At 41.0% G+C, this 23,355-nt stretch overlaps 1 protein-coding gene across 1 annotated transcript in view; it reads left to right on the top strand.

Annotated features, from left to right (window-relative positions):
• The window catches only part of gtf2h1 (general transcription factor IIH, polypeptide 1), a 71,229-nt gene that overhangs the window by 6,000 nt on the left and 41,874 nt on the right, over window positions 1–23,355 (top strand). The window contains exons 2-8 of the mRNA XM_072592088.1: window positions 1,693–1,767; window positions 3,658–3,834; window positions 6,917–7,118; window positions 10,119–10,281; window positions 11,827–11,920; window positions 12,042–12,191; window positions 22,006–22,085. Coding sequence (XP_072448189.1) covers window positions 3,681–3,834; window positions 6,917–7,118; window positions 10,119–10,281; window positions 11,827–11,920; window positions 12,042–12,191; window positions 22,006–22,085 — 843 coding nt within the window. The 5' untranslated portion in view covers window positions 1,693–1,767; window positions 3,658–3,680. The remainder of the gene's footprint in view (window positions 1–1,692; window positions 1,768–3,657; window positions 3,835–6,916; window positions 7,119–10,118; window positions 10,282–11,826; window positions 11,921–12,041; window positions 12,192–22,005; window positions 22,086–23,355) is intronic.

Below are 23,355 nucleotides of genomic sequence, written 5' to 3'. Positions count from 1 at the left end.
AGAAAAGGCCGAGAACTCTCAACCTATCCTCGTACGACCTATTGTCCATTCCAGGCAACATCCTGGTAAATCTTCTCTGCACCCTCTCCAAAGCTTCCACATCTTTCCTAAAAAGAATAGTGTGACATATACCTAGTGAAGTGAGAGTTTTCAATTGTGCTAAAAATAAAAAGGGGGCTTGTCTATTCTGTGGTTTAAAGTATAAATTACGTATAAAGGTAGCAGGAAAAAAAAATTGGGGATGAACAAGAGGTCCGAATGAGAGGAGCAAATCAATCCATGAGCAATGAAGGCTGGAAGAGTGTACAGAAGTAGGGAATGGATCATTAAGGACCTGAAATTAAAATTGAGAATTTAAAAATTAAAGTATTTCTGGGCCAGTGCAGTACATAAGAACTATATCATGTGCTTTAAAGTGTGTTTTCTTTGTATAATTTGTATAATATTACCATTATATTAGACTACCTGGATTCCTGATGAAGAGCGTACACTCAACATCGATGCTCTTGCTGCTCAGCTGTGCTTTTCCAGCACCCTATGTTTACACTCTGATTTTGAGCATCTGCAGTCCTCATTTTCTCCTTGGTCAAAAATTAGCTTGCTAGTTTAAGATCATTGCCTGAAATTATTCCTTGGTTCAGAGGAGACTCCTGAGCACTTGAAGATGTATTGAGTTCTAAATATAGAACGGTAATATTCATTATCTGGACTACTCTTGTCATTTGCTCAAACCACTCAACATGTTCTATATCCATTCCCCACTATCTGTTACGAGATTGTCCTGTATTTATCTTGCCTTATTTTTACCTCACAGATACTGTCCAATAACCATCACTGTTATATTTGTAGGAATACAGCATAGAAACAAGCCTTTGGGCCTCCCATGTCTATGCTGACCAACAAATATAAACTGCACTCATCCTATTTACCTGTACTTGGTCTATTGTGCCCTAGAATTTTAAGTACTTTTCCAGAAGCTTCTTAAATATTGTGGCAGTACTGCCTCCACTGCCCTCTTAGACAGCGCTTTCCATTTTTCTATTACCCTCTTGGTGGATAAAAAAAGATTCCTCAGATTTCCTCTAAACTACTTACACCTCACCTTAAACTGTGCCCTCTGGTCTTAGTCAGATTTGCCATGGAGAAAGGATGCTCACAATCTACTCTGTCTCTGTTACTCATAATTTTGTGTACTTCAATCACTTCCTCATATCTCCCACTCTTGCTCCTCCTCCCCCCCCCCCCCCCCCCCCCCCCCCCCCCACTCCACCCTTAGCCTTCTCTGTTCCAAGAAAAACAAGCCTAGCCTATCCAGTCTTTCCTTGTAACTGAGACTTTTCATCCCAGGCAACATCCTGTTGAATTTCCTCTGCACCTTCCCAGTGCAATCGCATCCTGCCAACAATGTGGTGACCACAACAGCAGACACAATCACCTATGGCTTAACCAGTGCTCTGTAAAGTTGCAACAAAACTTCCTTGCTCCTATGTTCTGTGTAACAGCTAATGAAGTTTTTTTTTCCTAATTGTCAATGTCTTGTAAGACATGATTGGTCTTTCTACTGGTTCAGAGTTTAGAACCTTAGCAGATTTAGCGAAAAGCATTGTATACAAGTGACATTGTCTCATTTGGGTTTTCTTGTGGAAGTACTTAAAATCTTTTCCTCATGGAACAATTTTTTTTTCTTTCCAGTTCCCTTCATCGCTGCTGAAGATATTGCTCATGCTGAAGGTCAATGTTTGTCTGCCCTTTGGAATCTCACTTCTGGTAAATGTCCGTCATTTACATTATTTAGGCAGTTAGCTCAGCTAAGCCTGTAGTGTACACATTTATTTTCAAGCAAAAGTACATGAATAGCAATCTCTTCCATCCTTGCTCTCCATAAGTATTCTTTTTGTCTCTAGTTTGAAGTTATGCTGAGACCAATTGGACTTAATTGTATTTACTTGATTGAACTTCATCCAGTTCAGGGAGCATCAGAGACTCCCTTTATTGGGAGATGGTATTTGCAGGGATTGCTGCATGTTGGTGCTCAATGTGTACATGACAAAGTAGAGGACACCACCAAAATTAGAAAGGGAGAAAAAAAAAACTTTGAACATTAAGTAGTATTTGGGTAATTTTAAAGCTTTTGATTCATAAGCTTGAAAATTGTAGGAGGGAGGAAAGGAAGATTGGAAGCTTAACAATTCAAAACAGTAGAATTACTAAGAAAAGTGAGTTACTGTAGGAAACAATGTTACATATTCTGGTTTCTATGCAGGCATGTGGAAGAGGGCATGTACAAATTATGATGGAAATAGAAAAAGGGTCAGACAAGCAATGATCTGAGAAGTAAATTACAGGATCACAATTGTTACAGCACAGAGGATGGCCATGTTGCCATTGTGTCTGCACTAGTTCCATTACCTAGTGCCAATCTCCTGCCTTTTCCCCATATCCCTGCGAAATATTTATATTCAAATTCTCATCCAGCGTCATCTTGAATGCCTCAACTGAACCTGGCTCCTCCACATTTCCAGTCTGTGCATTCATTCCTCTGACTACTTGCTGAGTGAAAAAGATTTTTCTCACATTATCTATTTGCATGTGAAGCAAGGATAAAATGTGTTTGGAAGTTGGTATGAGCAGGATCACTGATTTCAGGGTAAACCTTTTACTGGTGGTCATAAACGCAGTTCATGAACAGCGTTTATGCCATTTCATTTGTGTCTTTTTTAAAACAAATTCAGGCCTTTGCTCAATTAAACCAAAATGGACCTTTTATATTGTCAAAATTTACTGAAAAATATAATTTGTTTTAAGAAAGGACAATATCAGAAAAATGAAAGTGCAGTGATGTTAATAGTTATTTGCTGTATTTTAAAAGAACTGCTTCAGGCACAACTAGATTTCATTCTCAGGGTGGCATGGTGGCTCAGTGGCTGACACTGCTGCCTCACACCACCACGGGTTCAATTCCAGCCTCAGGCAACTGTCTGTGTGGAGTATGCACCTTCTCTCAGTGTCTGCGTGGGTTTCCTCTGGGTGCTCCAGTCTCCTCCCGCAGTCCAAAGATGTGCATGTTAGGTGAATTGCCCATGCTAAATTGCCCGTAGTGTTCAGGGATGTGTAGGTTAGGTGCATTAGTCAGGGGCAATGTAAACTAATAAAGTAGGGGAATGGGTCTGGGTGGGATACTCTTCAAATGGTCGGTGTGGACTTATTGGGCCAAATGGCTGTTTCCAGCCTGTAGGGATTCTAAAACTTTATGGATTCTAGATACAATTTTGGATGAGGAAGCTCTTTGGCCGATTTAATGATATTCTTTCAAATTACAAAGCCTGCTAACCTTCCGTTGTCATATCTAGCTGTTTCTTAAATAGACCTGGTAATCTAGCATTAACCAGTTTTCCTGGCAGAATTCTCATTATAACTGGCTATTCTGGAGTAAATACTTGTTTTTCCTTGTAATATTCTTTCTTAGAAAAGTTAGAAAAAGTGTTTGTCATGAGCTTAGGACAGGTTAAATAATTCAGTGGCAATTGGTATCCTGAATTGGACCCTTCTTACATTAGGTACATAAAGCACTGGAGTGAATTGAAGTCTGGACTTTGTCGTCTTGTAGACTTGAATGAACCATATAAACTGAATGCAATTATTTTGCATACTCTCCAGAATCTGCTCACAAGTTGTTCATCATGGCCACTTCATCAGAGGAGGTTCTGCTCATTGTGAAGAAAGTACGGCATAAAAAACAGGATGGGGCGTTATATCTGATGGCAGAGCGTGTAGCATGGACACCGGAGGGAAAGGATCGTTTTGTCATTAGTCACATGTATGCAGATATCCGCTGTAAGTATTTTGATCAGGGGAAGAATCTAGCCAGTGCAGTCATATTGTGATTGTGATTTGATTGTAAATTTTTAAAAATATTTTTTCATTGAGTATGGGACACTGGCAAAACTAGCATTTGTTTCCCAACCCTAAATACCCTGGTGAGTTGCCTTCTTGAAGCACTATGGCCTTTGGGATATAGGTGCTGAATAGCGTTATTAGGCAGGAAGTTCCAAGATTTTGACTGGGTAGTATTGGAGGAATGGAATGATAATGTAACATTTAGCTTGGAAAGGAAATTATGCATGTCTGCTGTTCTTGTCCTTCTAAGTGTTAGACAGTGTGGTTTTGGAAGGTGCTGTTGAAACAACTTTGGTGAGCTGTTACATTATGTCTTATGGATGGTACAGCACTGTTGCCTGTGCATTGGTGATGAAAAGAATGGACGATGACGTTGGTGGATGGTATGCCAGTCATACAGGCTACTTTTTTTTGATGGATGGTATCAAGCTTGTGATGGTGTTAGAGTCAGCCAGGCAGTTGGAGATTATTCCATCATACCCCTGATTTGTCCATTGTAGGAAGTGGGAGATCAGTTACTCATTGCAGAATTTGTGGCCCAGTTCAGTTTCTGGTCAATGATAATTCTCAGCATGTTGATGTTTTAAGATTCTTGCAGCCATTTCAAAGGACATTTAAGAGTTGACCACATTACTTTAAGTTTGGAGTCACATAGAGGGATGGCAGACTTCTTAAGGAACATTGCTGTGTGACATTCCTGAACTAGATTGGATTTCACAACAATCCAAAGTGGTCTCAGGGTTACTATTGTATTAACTTTTAACTAAATTCAACTTAATAACTAAATTCAAGCTTCAACATGTACTATGGTGAGATTCAAACCCTGATTCCAAAACATTAGATTAAAACTCCAGTGATATTATTACTATGCCACTAACTTTCATAAATCCAGTCAAAGCAGATAATATATAACAAACTTCTTTTGCCCAAGATCCTTTCAGCAAAAGTAACATTAATATTGTATGATGAGTCTAGTTCCTAACAGTACTGGTGCGTGTACTGATCTGCCCTGAACGTGTAGCAATTGCTAAACTGACAATCTCTCTTGGAGAAACTATAGCATGGAGAAGTATGGAATCAAGCATGTCACATTGGACCTGATTGATAGAAACAATGACAAAGGGGCTTTGCAAGGGACAACATTCTTAAGGAACATTGTTGTGTGATGATGACAATATTGCATTTTTATTGAACAATGAGGTAGGCAAATGATTTTTGCATCCCTTTGTACAAACGTACAAAATAGGACCAGGTATAGGCCATTCGGGACCTGGACTCTGCTCTGCCATTCATTAAGGTAGTGACTGAAGTATTTATAACCTCAAAGGCATATTCCTATCTACTCTTTGACCCCTTTGCGTAATAAGAATCTGTCTACTGCTACCTTAAAAATATTCAAACCCTCTGCTTCCACCTGTTCAGGAAGAAAGTTGCAAAGACATTATTTTTTGCCTCATCTCTGCTTAATGATGAACTCTTGATTTTAAGTCGTGATCCTTGTTCTAGATTCTCCCTTAAGCGGAAACATCATTACCACGCCTACCCAATCAAGTCTCCTCAGTATCTTCTATGTTTCAATTAAGTCACCTCTTCCACTTATAAATTCAATGTATTTTAATTTCACTTTATTTATATTATAAATCTCTATCCAGAATGACTTGGTTTTCATATGAGCCTAAAAGAAATTGGCTCAATTTTCCTTAGTAGCAATACTATCCTGTCTCCTCAGTTTATTTTTCTGATCCAGCTTATAGTATTGATGTAGCTTTCACTTGTTGCCTACGTTTCTGTATTTAAAAAGAGCTTCAGTATCTGTAGTATAATATTGCAAATAATTTGTCCATTATGTCATGAGGGTCCAAGATAAGTGTTGAAGTTCCAGGAATTATCTGGTAAGTTTCCAGGTGGGTCTGGGAGAGGACAGAGCGCTAGAAGATCAGTAGTATGCAAATAGGGTGGGGATGGCAGTGCCCTTGGGAATAGAGACTCAAATTAAGTATTGAAGAATATATTACATTGATTCAATGAGATGTTTTTCAAAAGTTCTGTCTGCCATTAGATGAAGTGTTAATACAGAATTATTAGAGAATTGGGCAATGGAATATGTTAGACACACTCCCAAAACCTAAATTCAAATCTAGCTTAAACTGTGTTCATGAGTTGAAAAATCTCCTGGCTGTTGGCTGCCACTATGTTTGGGCCCTCTCACTCAAATCCTAATGAACATGCAGCACAGAACAATACCTAATCTAGCATCAAATGATAAGGGTTCCATGCCTGTGGAAGGAGTGGGAAATGGAATAACTTGCCATTGATCATTGCACTTCTAAGATTGGGCAAAGAAGAAAGACCTTTACTTTGTATCTGGCTAAGCTATACCAACTATGTAATTAAATTGTTACTAATATCATATATTACTAATATATTGTTAATATGTTACGAATATATTGTTTTCCAATCCTGTGATTTGAAAACCATCCAAGATTGAGGGTTCATTTTGGCTTCTCTAATGCCCAAATTAATTATAATCTCATTCCTGGGGTCTTGTGGAACACTGATAGTGATGCACTACTGGGCCAGAGGTTTGAATTCAAGCTGCACCTCAGGATGTGATGGCCACAAATGTGTGTCATAACATGTCAAAACAGGTTGATTTTTAAAAATGTGTATTTTCTGGTGAATATTGGGTAACACTGTCTGTATTTAAGCACCAATTAGTGCTAGAGTGGCAGTTTTACTTAGTTCTCGGTGGAGCTGGTAGAGGAAATGGAAATCTGCACATTGCTGCACTTGAAGATGTCTTAACTTGCTTGAAAATGTTTGATTGATCATCTGGATGGAATGTGTTTCATTCCTCAACTTTTAAAATTCCTTTTATTGTACAGTCATTAAATGAGTCTGTAGAAGTTTCTAAATAGCAATTAATCTTTAATCCCTTTGTGCATTCTACTTTCAGGTCAATAAATTGAAATTTCCTGTTATAATTTCATCTAATTTCATGGTATTGGTTGAATTTCAGGTCAGAAGATTAGCCCTGAAGGGAAGGCAAAAGTTCAGCTTCAGCTGATTTTACATACAGGTGACACTACAATCTTCCATTTCACTAATGATAACAGTGCTAGTGCAGCAGCCAAAGACCGTGATGCTGCGAAGGACTTGCTCCAACAGCTGCTCCCTAAGTTCAAGAAAAAAGCCAACAAGGAACTGGAGGAGAAAAACAGGTACAGGGAGGGAAAAACATAGAATATTTCTCAAACATTCTAGCAAAGGTGCAGCTTCAGGTGTTCGACATGGCAACACTGAATTAATTTAGTTGCTCTGATGTGGTTGAGAATTCATGGAAGATCGGTTTGACCTCAAATAACTTATTGTAGTTATCTGAACCTACATAAAGCTTGTTGAGAAGAGATCCTATTGGTTCCAATAAATGAATTGTCTTGCTATGCATGTCTGCCTGGTGATTGGTACAGTGGTTTTTAAGATGAAATGTCACTTGGTCCCAGGTTCAGTTCTTAGTCAATTAAGCAATTTTTGTAGTTGCTTTCATTTTCATTAGATTAAGTAAGGAATATTGTCCAACGGTCTTTCTCCTTAATGGCAGTCTGATGGTTCTTGGTGGGAAGTGGGCATACATAAATGTATTGTGTTATGGACCAGGCCACACCCCCCTCAAAATTTTCAAGACCCTAACTTTTTTCTTATTTTAAAGGCAGACGTGAAGTGTGTGTTCGAAGTGTGATGCAAGTGGTCAAACAATTCTGCTTTAAGCAAAACAGAATTTGTGAAACACAAATAAAAGAAAGCGGAATTTAGAATATCTTAACTATGGACAACCTAATCGAGCCGATACAGTAACTATTACTAATTAACTGTTTCAATATAGTAACATCTCACAAACACACCCCTTAGCAAAAAGGTAAATTCAAACTCAGATTCTTACAGGCAGGAGGGAACAACATCCAGAGAGAGATTTCAGAGAAAGTCAGATAAATCCTTTACTGAAGCTTGTAACACTTCTGAACACTCTCATCTTGTGAGTGCTGCAGCAAAATAGACTATAAAAAAACCTGAACTGGGAGAATTGGCCACTCTCCTTCCATTGTTTAGTTGTTACTCCCTGGACTCTTTGGCACCTCTGCCTTTACGACCTCTCATCATCAAAAAAAAACAAGGACAAAGTAACCTTTTTAAAGTGGTAGTGTCGTCACAATTGTTGGGCTTTTCACAATATAGGATTGCGTAAGTAATACACCAAAGTGTAGTTACCATCTGTAGAACTACATTAAAATCTGCAAAGGATATGAGCCCCGGTAACATTACAGCAATAGTACTGAAGACTTGTGGTCCAGAACTTGCCAATCCTCTAGCCAAGCTATTTCAGTACAGCTTCAAGATTGGCATATGTCTGATGATGTGGAAAGTTGCCATGGTATGTCCAAAACACAAAGGACAAATCAAACCCAGCCAATTACTACCTCATCAGTCCAATCTGATATGATGGTTATCTTGCTCAGCAATAACTTACTCATTGACATTTCAGTTTGCGTTCCACCAAGGCCACTCAGCTCATTAATTTATTATGGCCTTTAACCAAACATGAACATGAGAACTGAATTCCAAAGTGAGGTGAGAGTGATTGACCTTGACATGCAAGGCTGCATTTGACTGAATGTGGCATTAAGGAGCTCTGGCAAAGCTAGAGTCACTGAGAATTGGAGGAGAGAATTGGTTGGAGTCATATCTGTTACAAAGGAAGATGGCCGTGGTTGTTGAAGGTCATTCATCTCAACTCCAGAAAATCCATGGAGTTCCTCAGGCTAGTATCTTTGGTCCAACTGTCTTCAGCTGCTTCATACATTACTGTCCTTCCATTACAGGTCAGAAGTGGATATGTTCACTGACTGTACAATGTCAGCACCATTTGTGATTCCTCAAATACAGAAACAGTATCTGAGAAGTCACAATGGTGCTAAACGTTGTGCAGTCAGTGAACATATCTACTTCTGACCTTGTAATGGAGGGACAGTTAGCTATGTTAAAATGCAGCAAGACCTGGACAGTTTCTAAGTTTGGGCTGGCGTGGCAAGTAGTCCACAAGGGCCAGGCAATGACCATCCTCAACCAAGAGAGAATTTAGTCATAGCCCCATTACATTAAATAGTATTAGCATCATTGAATCACCCACTATCGACTTCCTGGAAAAGGATGTGGGGAGAGATGGTGGTTTAACCATGGATCTGAAATTGAACTGGATTAGCCATATAAGTACTTAGTCAATAAACTTAGGTCAGAGGCAAGGAATCTTGCAGCAAGTAAATCATCATCTGATTCTTCAAAGCTTGTTCACTGTGTACAAAGCATAAGTCAGAAATGTGATAAAAGCACTGCTCACTTGGGTGTAGGTCCAGCAGTACACAAGAAACCTGTTGCCATCCAGGACAAAGCAACCTGCATGATTGGCACTACGGCTACAAACGTTCACTACCTCTGCCACCAATAATCGTAGCAGCCACAAGATGCACTGCAGAAATTCTCCAAGGCTCCTTTGACAGCACTTTACAAACCCATGACATGTATCATCTAGAAGGACATGGGATCTAGGTATATGGGGTGCCACCCTACCTTAGAAATATGTTGCTGGAATTCCCTCCCTGTGTGCGTGTACTTACAGCAACTGGGCTGTAGCAGTTCAAGAATGCATCTCATTACCTCCTCCTCAAAGGCAACTAGGGGTGGGCAATAAATGCTGGCCCAGCCAACAACACTCACATCCTGTGAATTAATTAAAAGAAATCTTCACACACAGCCCTGTGACCTACAGTTAGCTTACTTTTGATATTGTGAATGATGCGGGGGAAAAAATACCATGTATAGATTAGTAAATAACTGCATTATATGTTATTACTTGGTCCCTTAAGTAATAGTTTGTGTCCAGATGCCATTAATATACTCTTTCAATTCAAGAGAATCTAAGTTGCACAACACTAACCTTTAAGCATTAAATATCTGTACTCTGAGGGTAGGATGACCGAGTTAAAGTTCTCTTCTCATCCTCTTATCTGGTAGACTCAGACAGCTAAGGCTTCATTTTGAGAATTTGGGAATCTCCTGTGATAAGTATTACATTTCTATCTTAGCACTAAGTAACAAGCACAAAAGAAGAGCAATCTTCCTGTGTTTCATCCATTTATAACTCAGACCCATGTCTTTCTGTATGTTAGAATGCTTCAGGAGGACCCAGTTCTCTTTCAACTCTATAAAGACTTGGTTGTAAGCCAGGTGATCAGTGCTGAAGAGTTTTGGGCCAACCGGCTGGCTGGAAATTCCGTGGATAACTCTGTCTCTGGTAACAAGCAGGATATTGGAGTTTCTGCTGCTTTCCTGGTGAGGGTTTAATGTGAGGCAGCCTATTTCAAACTTCATGTCTGTTTTCTTTGCATATTTGTTATTGTATTTGCTGCTCGCAAAGTTTATTTTCAATTTGGGATGGTACATTGTATGGGTCTGAGGGATGTGGCCTTGGCGAGATTTGTTGCAGAATTGAATGAGATGTAATAAGACAGACTTGATCAGGGAGCATAAGGTGAAGAACTCTTAGTGGGCAGTGACCATAATACGACAGAATTCGCCCTGCAGTTTGAGAGGAAGAAGCTGGAATCAGATGTACCAGTATTACAATTGAATAAGGGTAACTACAGTAATATAAAGGGGAAGCTGGCCAGAATTGATTGGAAGGGGAACCAATCAAAAAAGATGGTGGAACAACAATGGCAGAAGTTACTGGGGGTAATTCAGGAGGCACAGCAAAAATTCATCCCAAGAAAAATTAAGTATATTAAGGGGAGGACGAGGCAACTGTGGCAGACAAGAAAAGTCAGGCACATCATAAAAGCAACAGAAAAAAATGTACAATGTGGTGAAGGTTAGTGAGAAGCCAGAAGATTGAGACACCTTTAAAAACCAACAGAGGATAACCTTAAAAATAATAAGGCTGGGACAAAATGAAACATGAGTTTAAACTCGCTAGACATATAAAAGAAGATTGCAAGAGTTTTTTGAGATCTTTAAAAGGTAAGAGTGAGGCAAGAGTGGACATTGGATCACTGGAAAATAAGGCTGGAGAAATAGTAATGAAGAACAAATAAATGACCGAGGAACTGAACAGGTATTTTGCACCAGTTTTCAGATTGGAAGACACCAGCAGCATGGCAGAATCTCAAGAGTCAGGGGGCAGTGGTGAGTGTGGTGGCCATCATTAAGGAGAGTTGCTGGAGAAGCTAAAAGGTCTGAAGGTGGATCAATCACCCAGACCAGGTGGGCGATGTTGTCAAGTTTATAAGGCTTGACCTATAGGAAGAGGCTGAATAGGATGAGGGTTGGAGACTGAGGATTGCGTTATAGAGGTTCAAAAAAAAATGAGCGGCTCATTGGTTAGTACTGCTGCCTCACAGCACCAGGGACTCTGGTTCAATACCACCCTTGGGCAACTGTGTGGAGTTTGCTCTTTGTCTGTGTGGAGTTGCTCCGGTTTCCTCCCAAAGTTCAAAGATGTGCAGGTTATGTGGATTGGCAATGCTGAATTGCCAATAGCATCTAGGGATATACAGGCTAGGTGGATTGGCTATGGGAAATGCAGCGTTATATAGGCTTTCAAGAGAGCTAGAATACAAGAGCTGAAATGTGTTGTTGAGGCTGTATAAGGCTCTGGTCAGAGAAGATGAGACAGTGCTGTGAAACTGTCTAGGGATTGTTAGGATGGGAGACTGGGTATGTTAGTGTGATATTTCAGAATAGACTGGAGTACTGTTCTGGCTATGATTTTTGCAGAAATTTATTTTGCATAAGTCTGAACATTTCAATCAAGTTTTATAATAACCGCTCTATAGTGTACTACAATATCTGATATGTTCTGTCCTACTTTGCTCACAGGCGGACATCAGACCTCAGACTGATGGCTGTAATGGCCTCAGGTATAATCTGACCTCTGACATCATTGAATCCATTTTTCGGACTTATCCTGCTGGTGAGTACAACATAACAGAAGTGTATAAATTTGAATTGGACAAATTGGGCTGTGGGAGAGGCAGAGCAATCTTTGTATCTGATCTCAACAATTGTGCCAAACTACTTACTTTGTTTGACAGTGAAACAGAAGTATGCAGAGAACGTTCCTCACAACATGACTGAGAAAGAATTCTGGACTCGCTTTTTTCAGTCTCACTACTTCCACAGGGATAGGATCAATGCTGGTTCAAAGGATCTTTTCTCTGAATGTGCCAGGATCGATGAGAAAGGTGAGCCTTAAACTCAAAGCAGAAACTTCCTAAAACTGTATACATGGGCCTGAGTGTATATTTTTGCATATAAATAAAATGGTGCAAGTTTATTTTTCTCATTTGCACATGGGGTGTGGACTTTGCTGGTCAGGTTAGTATTTATTTCCCATCTCCAGTTACCCTGAGGAAGTCAAGATGTCTGACTTTGAGGGTAAATTGTACCTGGTGATGTTTCCATGCACCTGCCATATGCCTGCTGCGCTTGTTCAAGCTCCTGGATTTGGAAGATGCCGGTGAGTTGTTGCAATGTATCTTATGCTCTACTGCCAATATCTGCTGATCTCAAAAGGAGCGAATGTTTAAGGTGACCAAAAGGTATTGAAGTGCAATTAGGTCATTTGGCCCATCAAGTTTGCTCTGCCATTGAATGAGATCATGGCTGATTTGATAATCCTCAACTCTACTTACCTGTCTTATCTCCATAACTCTTGATTGCTTTAATGATCTAGAATGTGTCTGTCTCAGCCTTGAAAATTTTCTATAGTAAAGAATTCCATAGACTCCATACTCTCTGAGAGAAGAAGTTCTTCCTCATCTCTGTCTTAAATTTGCAACCCCTTACTCAGAGATTATGCCTTCTGGACCTAGACTATCCTACAAGGGGATATCACATCTCTGCATCTATTTTATCAAGCCCCTGAAGAATTTTCTATGCTTCAGTAAGCTCTCCATTCATTCTTCTAAACTCTGAATAGGCCCAACCTAATGAACCTTTCCTCTTAACATAATCATTTTTTACCCAGAAGCAACCTAATGAACTTTCTCTGGCTTGCCTCCAATATTCTTTCAATAAAGGGACCAGAACTTTTCATAATAGTGCTGTGGTCCAACTAGTGCTTTTATATTTTTAACAAGACTTCCCCATTTTTATACTCCATTCCTTTTGAAATGAAGGCCAACTATCCGTTTGCTTTCCCTATTACCCACCGGACTTGAATGCACAAGGACTTCGAAACCCTCGATGCTGAAATTTTCTACAGTCCTTCCCCATTTAAATAATATTCAGCTGTTTTATTCTTCCTGCCAAAGTGCTTAATCTCACATTTTCTAATATTATATTCTTCTTGCCAAGTTATTGCCTGCTCTTTCAATCTGTATATGTTCCTCTATGGGGTCTTCTTCTTATCCATTTTTGTCACCTGAAAACTTGGCAATTCTGTCATCCAATTCAACTGGACTTGCCACATAAACACAGCAGCTACAAGAGCAGCTCAGAGGCTGGGAATACTGCGGTGAGTAACTCACCTTCTGACTCCCCCAAGCCTGTCCACCACCTACAAGGCACAAGTCAGTGTGATGGAATACTCTCCACTTGCCTGGATGGGTGCAGCTCTAATAACACTCAAAAGGCTTGACACCATCTTGGACAAAGCAGCCTGCTTGATTTACAGATGTGTTGCCAGCATTCACTCCTCTTACCACCATTGCTCAGTAGCAGCAGTGTGTGCTAACCACAAGATGCACTGCAGATATTCACCAAACCTTAGACAGCACCTTGCAAACCCATGACCACTTCGATCTGGAAGGACAGGGCAGCAGATACGTGGGAACATCACCACCAGCAAGTTCATCTCCAAGTCATTTACTCTCCTCACTTGGAAATATATTGCCTTTCTTTCACTGTCACTGGTTCAAATTCCTAGAATTTCATCCCTAAGGGTATTGTGTCTCAACCTACAGCATGTGGACTGCAGTAGTTCAAGAAGGCAGTTCACCACCACTTTCTCATGGGCATCTAGGGACAGGCAATAAATACTGGCCAGCCAGCAATGTCCACCTCCCACAAATGAATAAAACAAAATGTATTTTGTAACTAATTGTGGACCTAGCATGGATCCCTGTGGCATTCCACTTGTTACAAGTTGCCTTCAGGAAAATGTCCCTCTCATCCCAACTCTATCTTTTATTAGTTAGCATTCTTCTATCCATGCTAATAGACTACATCCAACACCATTGGCTGTTACTGTATTAAGAAGTTTTAACGTGGTCACTGTTCCCTAATGGATCTCTTGCTCTGAGATTATTTATTAAACTTGCCTCCTTACACACTATCAGATTCAAAATAACCTGATCTCTGGTTGGATCCATAAGCTATTGTTTCAGGAAGTTGTGCCAAAAGCTGCCTATTAATATTTTGCTCTGGGTACCTTTGCCAATTTGATTTTACTGATCAACATGAAGATTAAAGTCACCATGATTAGAAAGCTACCTTGTTTTACATGCTCTCATTATCTCATAATTTATTCTCTGACCTGTGGGCGGCACGGTAGCACAGTGGTTAGCACTGCTGCCTCACAGCGCCAGAGACCTGGGTTCAATTCCCACCTCAGGCAACTGACTGTGTGGAGTTTGCACATTCTCCCCGTGTCTGCGTGGGTTTCCCCCGGGTGCTCCGGTTTCCTCCCACAGTCCAAAAATGTGCAGGTTAGGCGAATTGGCCATGCTAAATTGCCCGTAGTGAGAGGTGAAGGGGTAAATGTAGGGGAATGGGTCTGGATGGGTTGCGCTTCGGCGGGTTGGTGTGGACTTGATGGGTTGAAGGGCCTGTTTCCACACTGTAAGTAATCTAATCTACAGAAAAGCTGCTGTTGTGTGTTTGGGGGTTGGGGGGGGTGGGGGCGTTCCTTATTTCTTGTCTTCAGCATCATCCGGTCTAAGGCAATTTCTCGTTATCATACTTGTTCCATGTTATACTAGCAAAGCTACCCCAACATCCTTCCCTTCATGCCTGTCCTTCTGAAAATTCATGCATCTCTGAAAGTTTACATCACAACTTTGATTTCCCTGAAATGACTATAGGATTATACCCATTACACTCTTTGTACAGTAACTTCACTTGTTTTGCGTTTGGATACGACATCCATTTAGGTAAAGAGCTATTAATTTTGCCTTATCATTTTTCCTCCCTTTCACCCTATGGGCTCCTGTTTTCTTATGCTTGTACACTTTGTCCTTTCCTGTCCCATTCTGGGCATCATTATCAAAATAGTTGCCATGCAATGCCACCATATACTTTATTTTGTAAACCTATGTTTCCTCCCTCCCAAGTGACCCCTCCCAATTAAGTTAAAGCCCTTTTAATTGGAATGAGGAGGGTATTGGAGGGAGGATATGTAGAATCTCTACAGCGAGGGAGGGGGCCATTTCACTCATTGAGCCCACACCAACCCTCCGAAGAGCATCCCACCGAGACCCACCTATTCCTGTAACCCTACATTTCCCATGGCCAATCCACCTACCCTGCACATCGTTGGGACTGTGTGAGGAAACCCACAGAGACACTGGGAGAATGTGCAAAATATACACAGACAGTTACCCAAGGGTGAAATCAAACCTGGGTCCCTGTTGCTGTGAGGCAGCAGTGCTAACCACTGAACCACTGTGCTGCCTACTTTGGGATATATTCTGTCACACTTCTGACTAGTGTCTTTTGGAGGCTGGACAGGCTTGGGGAGTTGGTTGCTGCAGGAATCCTAGCCTTTTGTCATCACATGTTTGGTCTGTTTCTGTTTCTGGTTAAAGGCATGTCGCAGAATGTTCTTAACCCAGGATTTAGTGATGATAATGTAACGCTATTGAATGTCAAGGGGAGATGGTTAGATTCTCTCTTGTTGGAGATGTTTCTTTTAGAGCAAAAGCTATTTTTTTCACTATTGAGCTCAAATCTAAGTTTTGTCCACAGCCTACTGTGAGAGGGCATGGACTGTTTCATCATTTAAGGACATTAACTGAGCACCCTGCAATAATGAGAGAAAGGTTGCCATTGTGGCTCAGTGGTAACCACTGCTGCCTCACAACACCATGGAGATGGGTTCGATTCCAGCCTTGGGTGACTGTCCTTGTGGAACTTGCACGTTCTCCCCGTGTCTGCATGGGTTTTAACCGGGTGTTCCACTTTCCCCCTTCGGTCCAAAGATGTGCAGGTTTGGAGGATTGATTATGCTAAGTTGCCTCATTGTGTCCAGCGATTTGCAGGCAAAGTGGATTGGCAAGGGCATATGCATGACAGGGCTAGGTCTGGGAGGAATTGCTCTTCGGAGGGTAGCTGCAGACTTGATGGGGTGTCTGGCCTCTTTCCGCATTGTAGGGGTTTTATGATCTTCTTTGAGATGGATGATAGGTGATTGAAGCAGCTGAAGAGCATAGGACATAGGAGTCTCCCCGAAGAAACTCCTGCAGTTATCTCCTTGGGCTGAGATGATTGGTCTCCAACAACCACAACAATCCAATGCTAGATATAACTCCAAAAATGGAGAGCTTTCCTCCTCAATTCCGTTGATTTCAGTTTTGTTAGGGTTTCACTCAGTCACACTCTAACCTAAATTTTAATTTGAGCTGTTTTGTTTATGTTTGGCTAAGACTTAGAATGTGGCCTTGGTAAAACTTTACTGATGGGACCACAATTGGCCAGATAGATTTTGTCCTGCTTTTCTGTGGATATATGCATGATTTTTCACATTGTTAGTTAGTTGATAGTGAGGTAGCTATACTGAAACAAGTTAGTTCAGGGTGCAAAATATTCTGGAACACAAGTTTTCAACACTACTTTTAATGTTTGGACCCCCTAGCTTTTGCTGCATTCAGAGCATCCACCTGTTTCTTAACTATGAAGGCATCACAAATGATTTTGCTCTGCCCTTACTTATTCTGTTTATAAAGTTATGATTGTTGGGTATTGATTGTGTAGAGGAGCTGCAAATGCATGATTCCAGTATAGAGTCATAGAGATGTACAGCACAGAAACAGACCCTTCGGTCCAACTCGTCCATGCCGATCAGATATCCCAACACAATCTAATCCCACTTGCCAGCACCTGGCCCATATCCCTCCAAACCCTTCCTATTCATACACCCATCCAGATGCCTTTTAAATGTTGCAATTGTACTAACCACTTCCTCTCACAGCTCATTCCATACATGTACCACACTCTTGAGTGACAAAGTTGCCCCTTAGGTCTCTTTTATATCTTTCCCCCCCCTCACCCTAAACGTATGCTGTGTAGTTCCCCCACCCCAGGGAAAAGATTTTGTCTATTTATCCTATCCATGCCCCTCATGATTTTATAAACCTCTATAAGGTCACCCCTCAACCTCTGATGCTCCAGGGAAAACAGTCCGGGCCTATTCAACCTCTCTCTATAGCTCAAATCCTCCAACTTTGGCAACATCCTTGTAAGTCTTTTCTGAACCCTTTCACGTCTCACATCTTTCCGATAAGAAGGAGAGCTGAATTGCACGCAATATTCCAACTATGGCCTGACCAATATCCTGTATAACCGCAACATGCTGCCCCAACTCCTGTACTCAATATTCTGACCAATAAAGGAAAGCATACCAAATGCCGTCTTCACTATCCTATCTACCCATGATTCCACTTTCGAGGAACTATAAACCTGCACTCCAAGGTCTCTTTGTTAAGCCACACTCTAAAACCTTACCATTAAGCGTTTAAGTCCTGCTAAGATTTGCTTTCCAAAAATGCAGCACTTCACATTTTTCCATCTGCCACTCCTCAGACCATTGGTCCATCTGATCAAGATCCAGTTGTAATCTGAGGCAACCTTCTTCGCTGACCACTACATTTCCAATTTTGGTGTCATTTGCAAACTTACTAAATATACCTCTTATGCTCACATCCAAATCATTTATATAAATGATGAAAAGTCATGGACCCAGCACCGATCCTTGTGGCACTCTTCTGGTTACAGGTCTCCAGTCTGAAAAACAACCCTCCACCACCACCACCACCACCACCACCACCCTCTGTCTTCTACCTTTGAGCCAGTTTGATATCCAAATGGCGAGTTCTCCCTGTATTCCATGAGATCTAACCTTGCTAATCAGTCTCCCGCGGGGAACCTCCTCGAACGCCTTACTGGAGTACATACAGATCACATCTACCGTTCTGCCCTCATCAATCCTCTTTGTTACTTCAAAAACTCAAAACAAGTTTGTGAGACATGATTTCCCACATATAAAGCCATGTTGACTATCCCTAGTCAGTCCTTGCCTTTCCAAATACATGTACATCCTGTCCCTCAGGATTCCCTCCAACACATTGCCCCCCACCAACATCAGGCTCACTGGTCTATAGTTCCCTGGCTTGTCCTTACCACCTTTCTTAAACAATGGCACCACGTTAGCCAACCTCCAGTCTTCCGGCACCTCACCTGTGAGTATCGATGATACAAATATCTCAGTAAGAGGCCCAGCAATCACTTCCCTAGCTTCCCACAGAGTTCTAGTGTACACCTGATCAGGTCCTGGGGATTTATCCACTTTTATACATGTCAAGACATCCAGCACTTCCTCCTCTGTAATATAGACATTTTTTTAAGATGTCACCATCTATTTCCCTACATTCTATAACTTCCATGTCCTTTTCCACAGTAAACACTGATGCAACATACTCGTTTAGTATCTCCCCCATCTCCTGCAGCTCCACACAAAGGCTGCCTTGGTGATCTTTGAGGGGCCCTATTCTCTCCCTAGTTACCCTTTTGTCCTTAATTGTAAAAACCCTTTGGATTCTCTTTAACTCTATTTGCCAAAGCTATCTCATGTCCCCTTTTTTGTCCTACTGATTTCTTTCTTAAGTATATTGCTACTGCCTTTATACTCTTCCAAGGATTCACTTGATCTATCCTGTCTATACCTGACATATGCTGCCTCCTTTTTCTTAACCAAACCCTCTATTTCTTTAGTCATTCAGCATTCCCTATACCTATCAGCCTTTCCTTTCACCCTAACAGGAATATGCTTTCTCTGGTCTCTTGTTATCTCATTTCTGAAGGCTTTCCATTTTCCAGCTGTCCCTTTACCTGTGAACATCTGTGCCCAATCAGCTTTTGAAAGTTCTTGCCTAATACCACCAAAATTGGCCTTTCTCCAATTTAGAATTTCAACTTTTAAATCTGGTCTATCTTTTTCCATCACTATTTTAAATCTAATGGAATTATGGTTGTTGGCCCCAAAGTGCTCCCCCACTGACACCTCAGACATCTGCCCTGCCTTATTTCCCAAGAGTCGATCAATTTTTGCACCTTCTCTAGTAAGTACATCCACATAACGAATTAGAGAATTTTCTTGTACACACTTAACAAATTCCTCTCCATCTGAACCCTTAACACTATGGCAGTCCCAGTACATGTTGGAAATTTAAAATGCCATAACCATCCTATTATTCTTACAGATAACTGAGATCTCCTTACAAATTTGTTTCTCAATTTCCCTCTGACTATTAGGGGGTCTATAATATAATCTCAATAAGGTGATAATCCCTTGCTTATTTTTCAGTTCCACCCAAATAATTTCCCTGGATGTCTGTCCCTCAGTTCAGCTTTAATGCTATCCCTTATCAAAAATGCCACTCTCCCTCCTCTCTTGCCTCCCTTTCTGTCCTTCCTGTAGCATTTGTACCCTGGAACATTAAGCTGCCAGGACTGTCCATCCCTGAGCCATGTTTCTGTAATTGCTATGACATCGCAGTCCCATGTTCCTAGCCATGCCCTGAGTTCATCTGCCTTCCTTGTTCGGCCTCTTGCATTGAAATAAATGCAGTTTAATTTATCAGTCCTATCTTGTTCTCTGCTTTGCCCCTGCCTGCCCTGACTGTTTGACTCGTCTTTATACTCAACTGTACCAGTCTCAGATTGAAATCTTTTCTCACTATCTTCCCTGGGTCCCCCCTACCTTACTAATTTAAATCCTCCCGAGAATCTCCAGCAAATCTCCCTGCCAGTATATTAGTCCCCTTCCAGTTTAGGTGTAATCCGTCCTCCTTGTACAGGTCACTTCTATCCCAAAACAGCTTCCAATGATCCAAAGATGTGAACCCTCCCATACACCAGGTCCTCAGCTATGCATTCATCTGCTCTATCTTCCTATTCCTGCCCTCACTAGCTCGTGGCATCGGGAGTAATCCAGATATTACTTCAAGGACCTCCCTTTTTAAATTCATGCCTAACTCTCTAATCTCCCTTCAGAGTCTCAACCTTTTCCCTTCCTATGTCAATGGTTCCAATGTATAAAATGACCTCCTGCTGGCCCCTCTCCCCTTTGAGAACATTCTACACCCTCTCTGAGACATCTTTGATCATGGCACCAGGGAAGCAACACACCATTTTGATTTTTCACTGCTGGCCACAGAAACGTCTGTCTGTACCTCGGACCAGAGAGTCCCTTCACACATTAGATCGCTTGGAATCCAATGTAACCCTCATCGCATTAGAGCCAGTCTTAATACCAAAAACCTGGCTTTTTATGCTACATTCCCCTGAAAGTCCATCACCCCCTACATTTTCCAAAACAGCATACTTGTTTGAAATGGGGATAACCATAGAAGACTCCTGCACTACTTGCCTACCTCACTTACCTTTCCTGGAGTTAACCCATCTCTATGATTGTATCTGAGACTCCTCCCCCCTTCCTATAACTGCCATCCATCACATCCTCTTGCTCTTGTAAAGTCCTCATTGCTTGTAATGGCCTCTCCAACGGATCCATTTGATCTGATAGGATTAACAACCAGTGGCATTTATTGCAGATATAATCCTCAGTAACCGTAAACACTCCCTAAACTCCCATGTTCGACATATCACTCTAGTAAGGGCCATTTTTGCTTCTTTCAATCTACAGACCCAGAAAATAGCACTGTCTTATCCCTCTACAAAACGCTGCTCCAGGTTAAATTAATACCTATGGCTTATATTTTAAGTTTAATTAACCGACATAGTTCAATAAAACATATAATCATGAAAGAACCCACTCTACTCACTACTGCCACGCTTAAAATCCACTTACCTGCTTCTGTGCTGTGACCTCTCCCACTCTGGTTCCTCCAAGATCAGGTGTGAATTTCACTTTTTTAATTTTCCCCATCGCACTCCGATGTCCAGTGATACATGAATTCAACAGCAAAGGCAGTAACTGCTAACTCTGTCAGTTAGCAATGTGGGTCTCTTTCTCTCTCTTTCCTGCACTGACCTCACAATGTGCTTCCTTTGTCTGTTCTTCTCCCTTTTAAAAGTGCTGTTGTTTTAACTTTTTTTCTCCAAAGTTCTAAAACAATGCAACAGCATATAAAACAGTAATTGCTGCTCCTGGAATTGGAGGAAATCACCTCCAACACCTAAAATACCTCATGCTAAGTCTAATTGTAACTGGTTAAAATCATAAGAAACCCATTTTCTATGATGTTTTCTTCTGTCATAGAATCTGAACATTCTCTCAGTAAGTTTTAATGGTCTTGTGTTTTCATCCTCATGCATATTGAATTAAAGGTTAGATGTTAACACTACATACATTACTTGGCTCATTCTGGTTATTCCCATATAGTAGAATCCTTGCATAGAATCCCTACAGTGAGGAAACAGGACTTTTGGCCCAAAAGTCCACACCGACCCTCTGAAGAGTATCCCACCCAGACCCATTACCCTACCATACCTAACCTACACACCCCTGAACACTATGGACATTTTAGCATGGCCAATTCACCTGAACTGCACATCTTTTGGATTGTGGGAGCAAACTGGAGCACCAGGAGGAAACCCGCACAGACATGGGGGGAAATGTGCCAACTCTACACAGACCGTTGCCCGAGGCTGGAATCAAACCCAGTTCCCTGGTGCTGTGAGGCAGCACTGCTAACCACTGAGCCACTGTGCTGCCCAATCTCTCACTTTTGTTATTTGAGTGGTTCTGCAATAGAACCTCTTTTGTGCTATTTGTGCTGTATCGGTGAACAAATACTCTGGTATTTTCTCATTGAACAGGTTTGAAGACTCTGGTTAGTCAGGGAGTGAAGAACCCTCTGGTGGATTTGACATCGCTGGAGGACAAATCATTGGGTGAGGTGAGCATTACATTTTCAAAGGTGAGAGTGGTCACGTGAATAATGTGTACAATACCATGAAGGTATAATTATAGCAGGTACTTCTGTTTTTAAGCAGTTTGCCAGGGTACAGTGTATCAAGTAGGGGAAGGCAACGGGCAACTCTTCAATCATTATCCTTGTCCTCATGATAACTTAGAAAATAGAGATTAATCTGCATGCGGAGTTCCAAACTGTAATACTATGTTTTTCTCTTTCACTATCCCAGTTAATCACTTAACATAAAGGCCTCTTTTGATAATGAGTGTGCATACACCTGATTTCAGACAGAAACATATGGGAGGAGTGGGGATGTGGAAAGTTAAGAGAGGTATGAGTGTGACCTCCATAGGAATGGAAGACTGAACAGTAGGACTAACTATACTATTAAAATTCTACTTTGAGCTATTTAATTACATGGCAGCTCATGGAAGCCATCCTCTCTCCAAGTAAAGACCATGGCAAATGAAGTGGAAAAACAAAAAGGAATGTTCAGAGGATGTGTCCAAAATAGTCACGATGTGGAGGTGCCAGTGTTGGACTGGGGTGAACAAAGTTAAAATCACACAACATAACCTGGTGTTGTGTGATTTTTACTTTGTCCAAAATAGTCAGCATGCTTCATATATAATAAGTCTTTGTAGGTGATACTTGCAGTAATGGCAAATAGTGAGAGTTAGTTACTTAATATGTGTTCATGAGATCTAATTATAATAATAAGTTCAGTTTTGTTGTTCCTTCCTTTAAACAGATCCTGTTTCTCTATTGCCACACATTGGTGGTTGGCTTCCTATCTTGCACTATCCATGGACTTATCATCCAAAACTCTATTCTATTCTATCCTAACTTAAAACAAGTCCTCTTCATCTCTCATTCTTTACTTGCTTGCTTCTTACCTACATTGATTCCTGTTCAGATAATATGTGGATTTAAATTCTCTTCCTTACTTGCAAATTATTCTATGATATCACTTTTCCCTATGTCTGCAGCTGCCTCTACAACCTGACAGAATCTCTGTGCTCCTCTGAGCCTGATGTTTATTACTCTACTGCTGGCAGCCGTACCAACAAGACACCAAAGATGTCAAAGTTCCCTAAACCTCTTAATCCTCTAATGCCCTTTAAGGTGTTCTTTAGAACTTTCTCCTCAGACTAAGCTTTTGGTCACAGTTCCTATTATCAACTAATATAATCTTATAATATCATCCTATAAATGCCTTGGGACTTTTTTTTTGCAATTACAACACAATTCG

This window comes from Chiloscyllium punctatum, chromosome 22, assembly GCF_047496795.1.
Source record: "Chiloscyllium punctatum isolate Juve2018m chromosome 22, sChiPun1.3, whole genome shotgun sequence".
In the NCBI taxonomy this organism is placed as follows: Eukaryota; Metazoa; Chordata; class Chondrichthyes; order Orectolobiformes; family Hemiscylliidae; genus Chiloscyllium; species Chiloscyllium punctatum.
The sequence above is the reverse complement of the archived record's forward strand: the minus strand, read 5'-3'. Positions and strand labels throughout refer to the sequence as shown.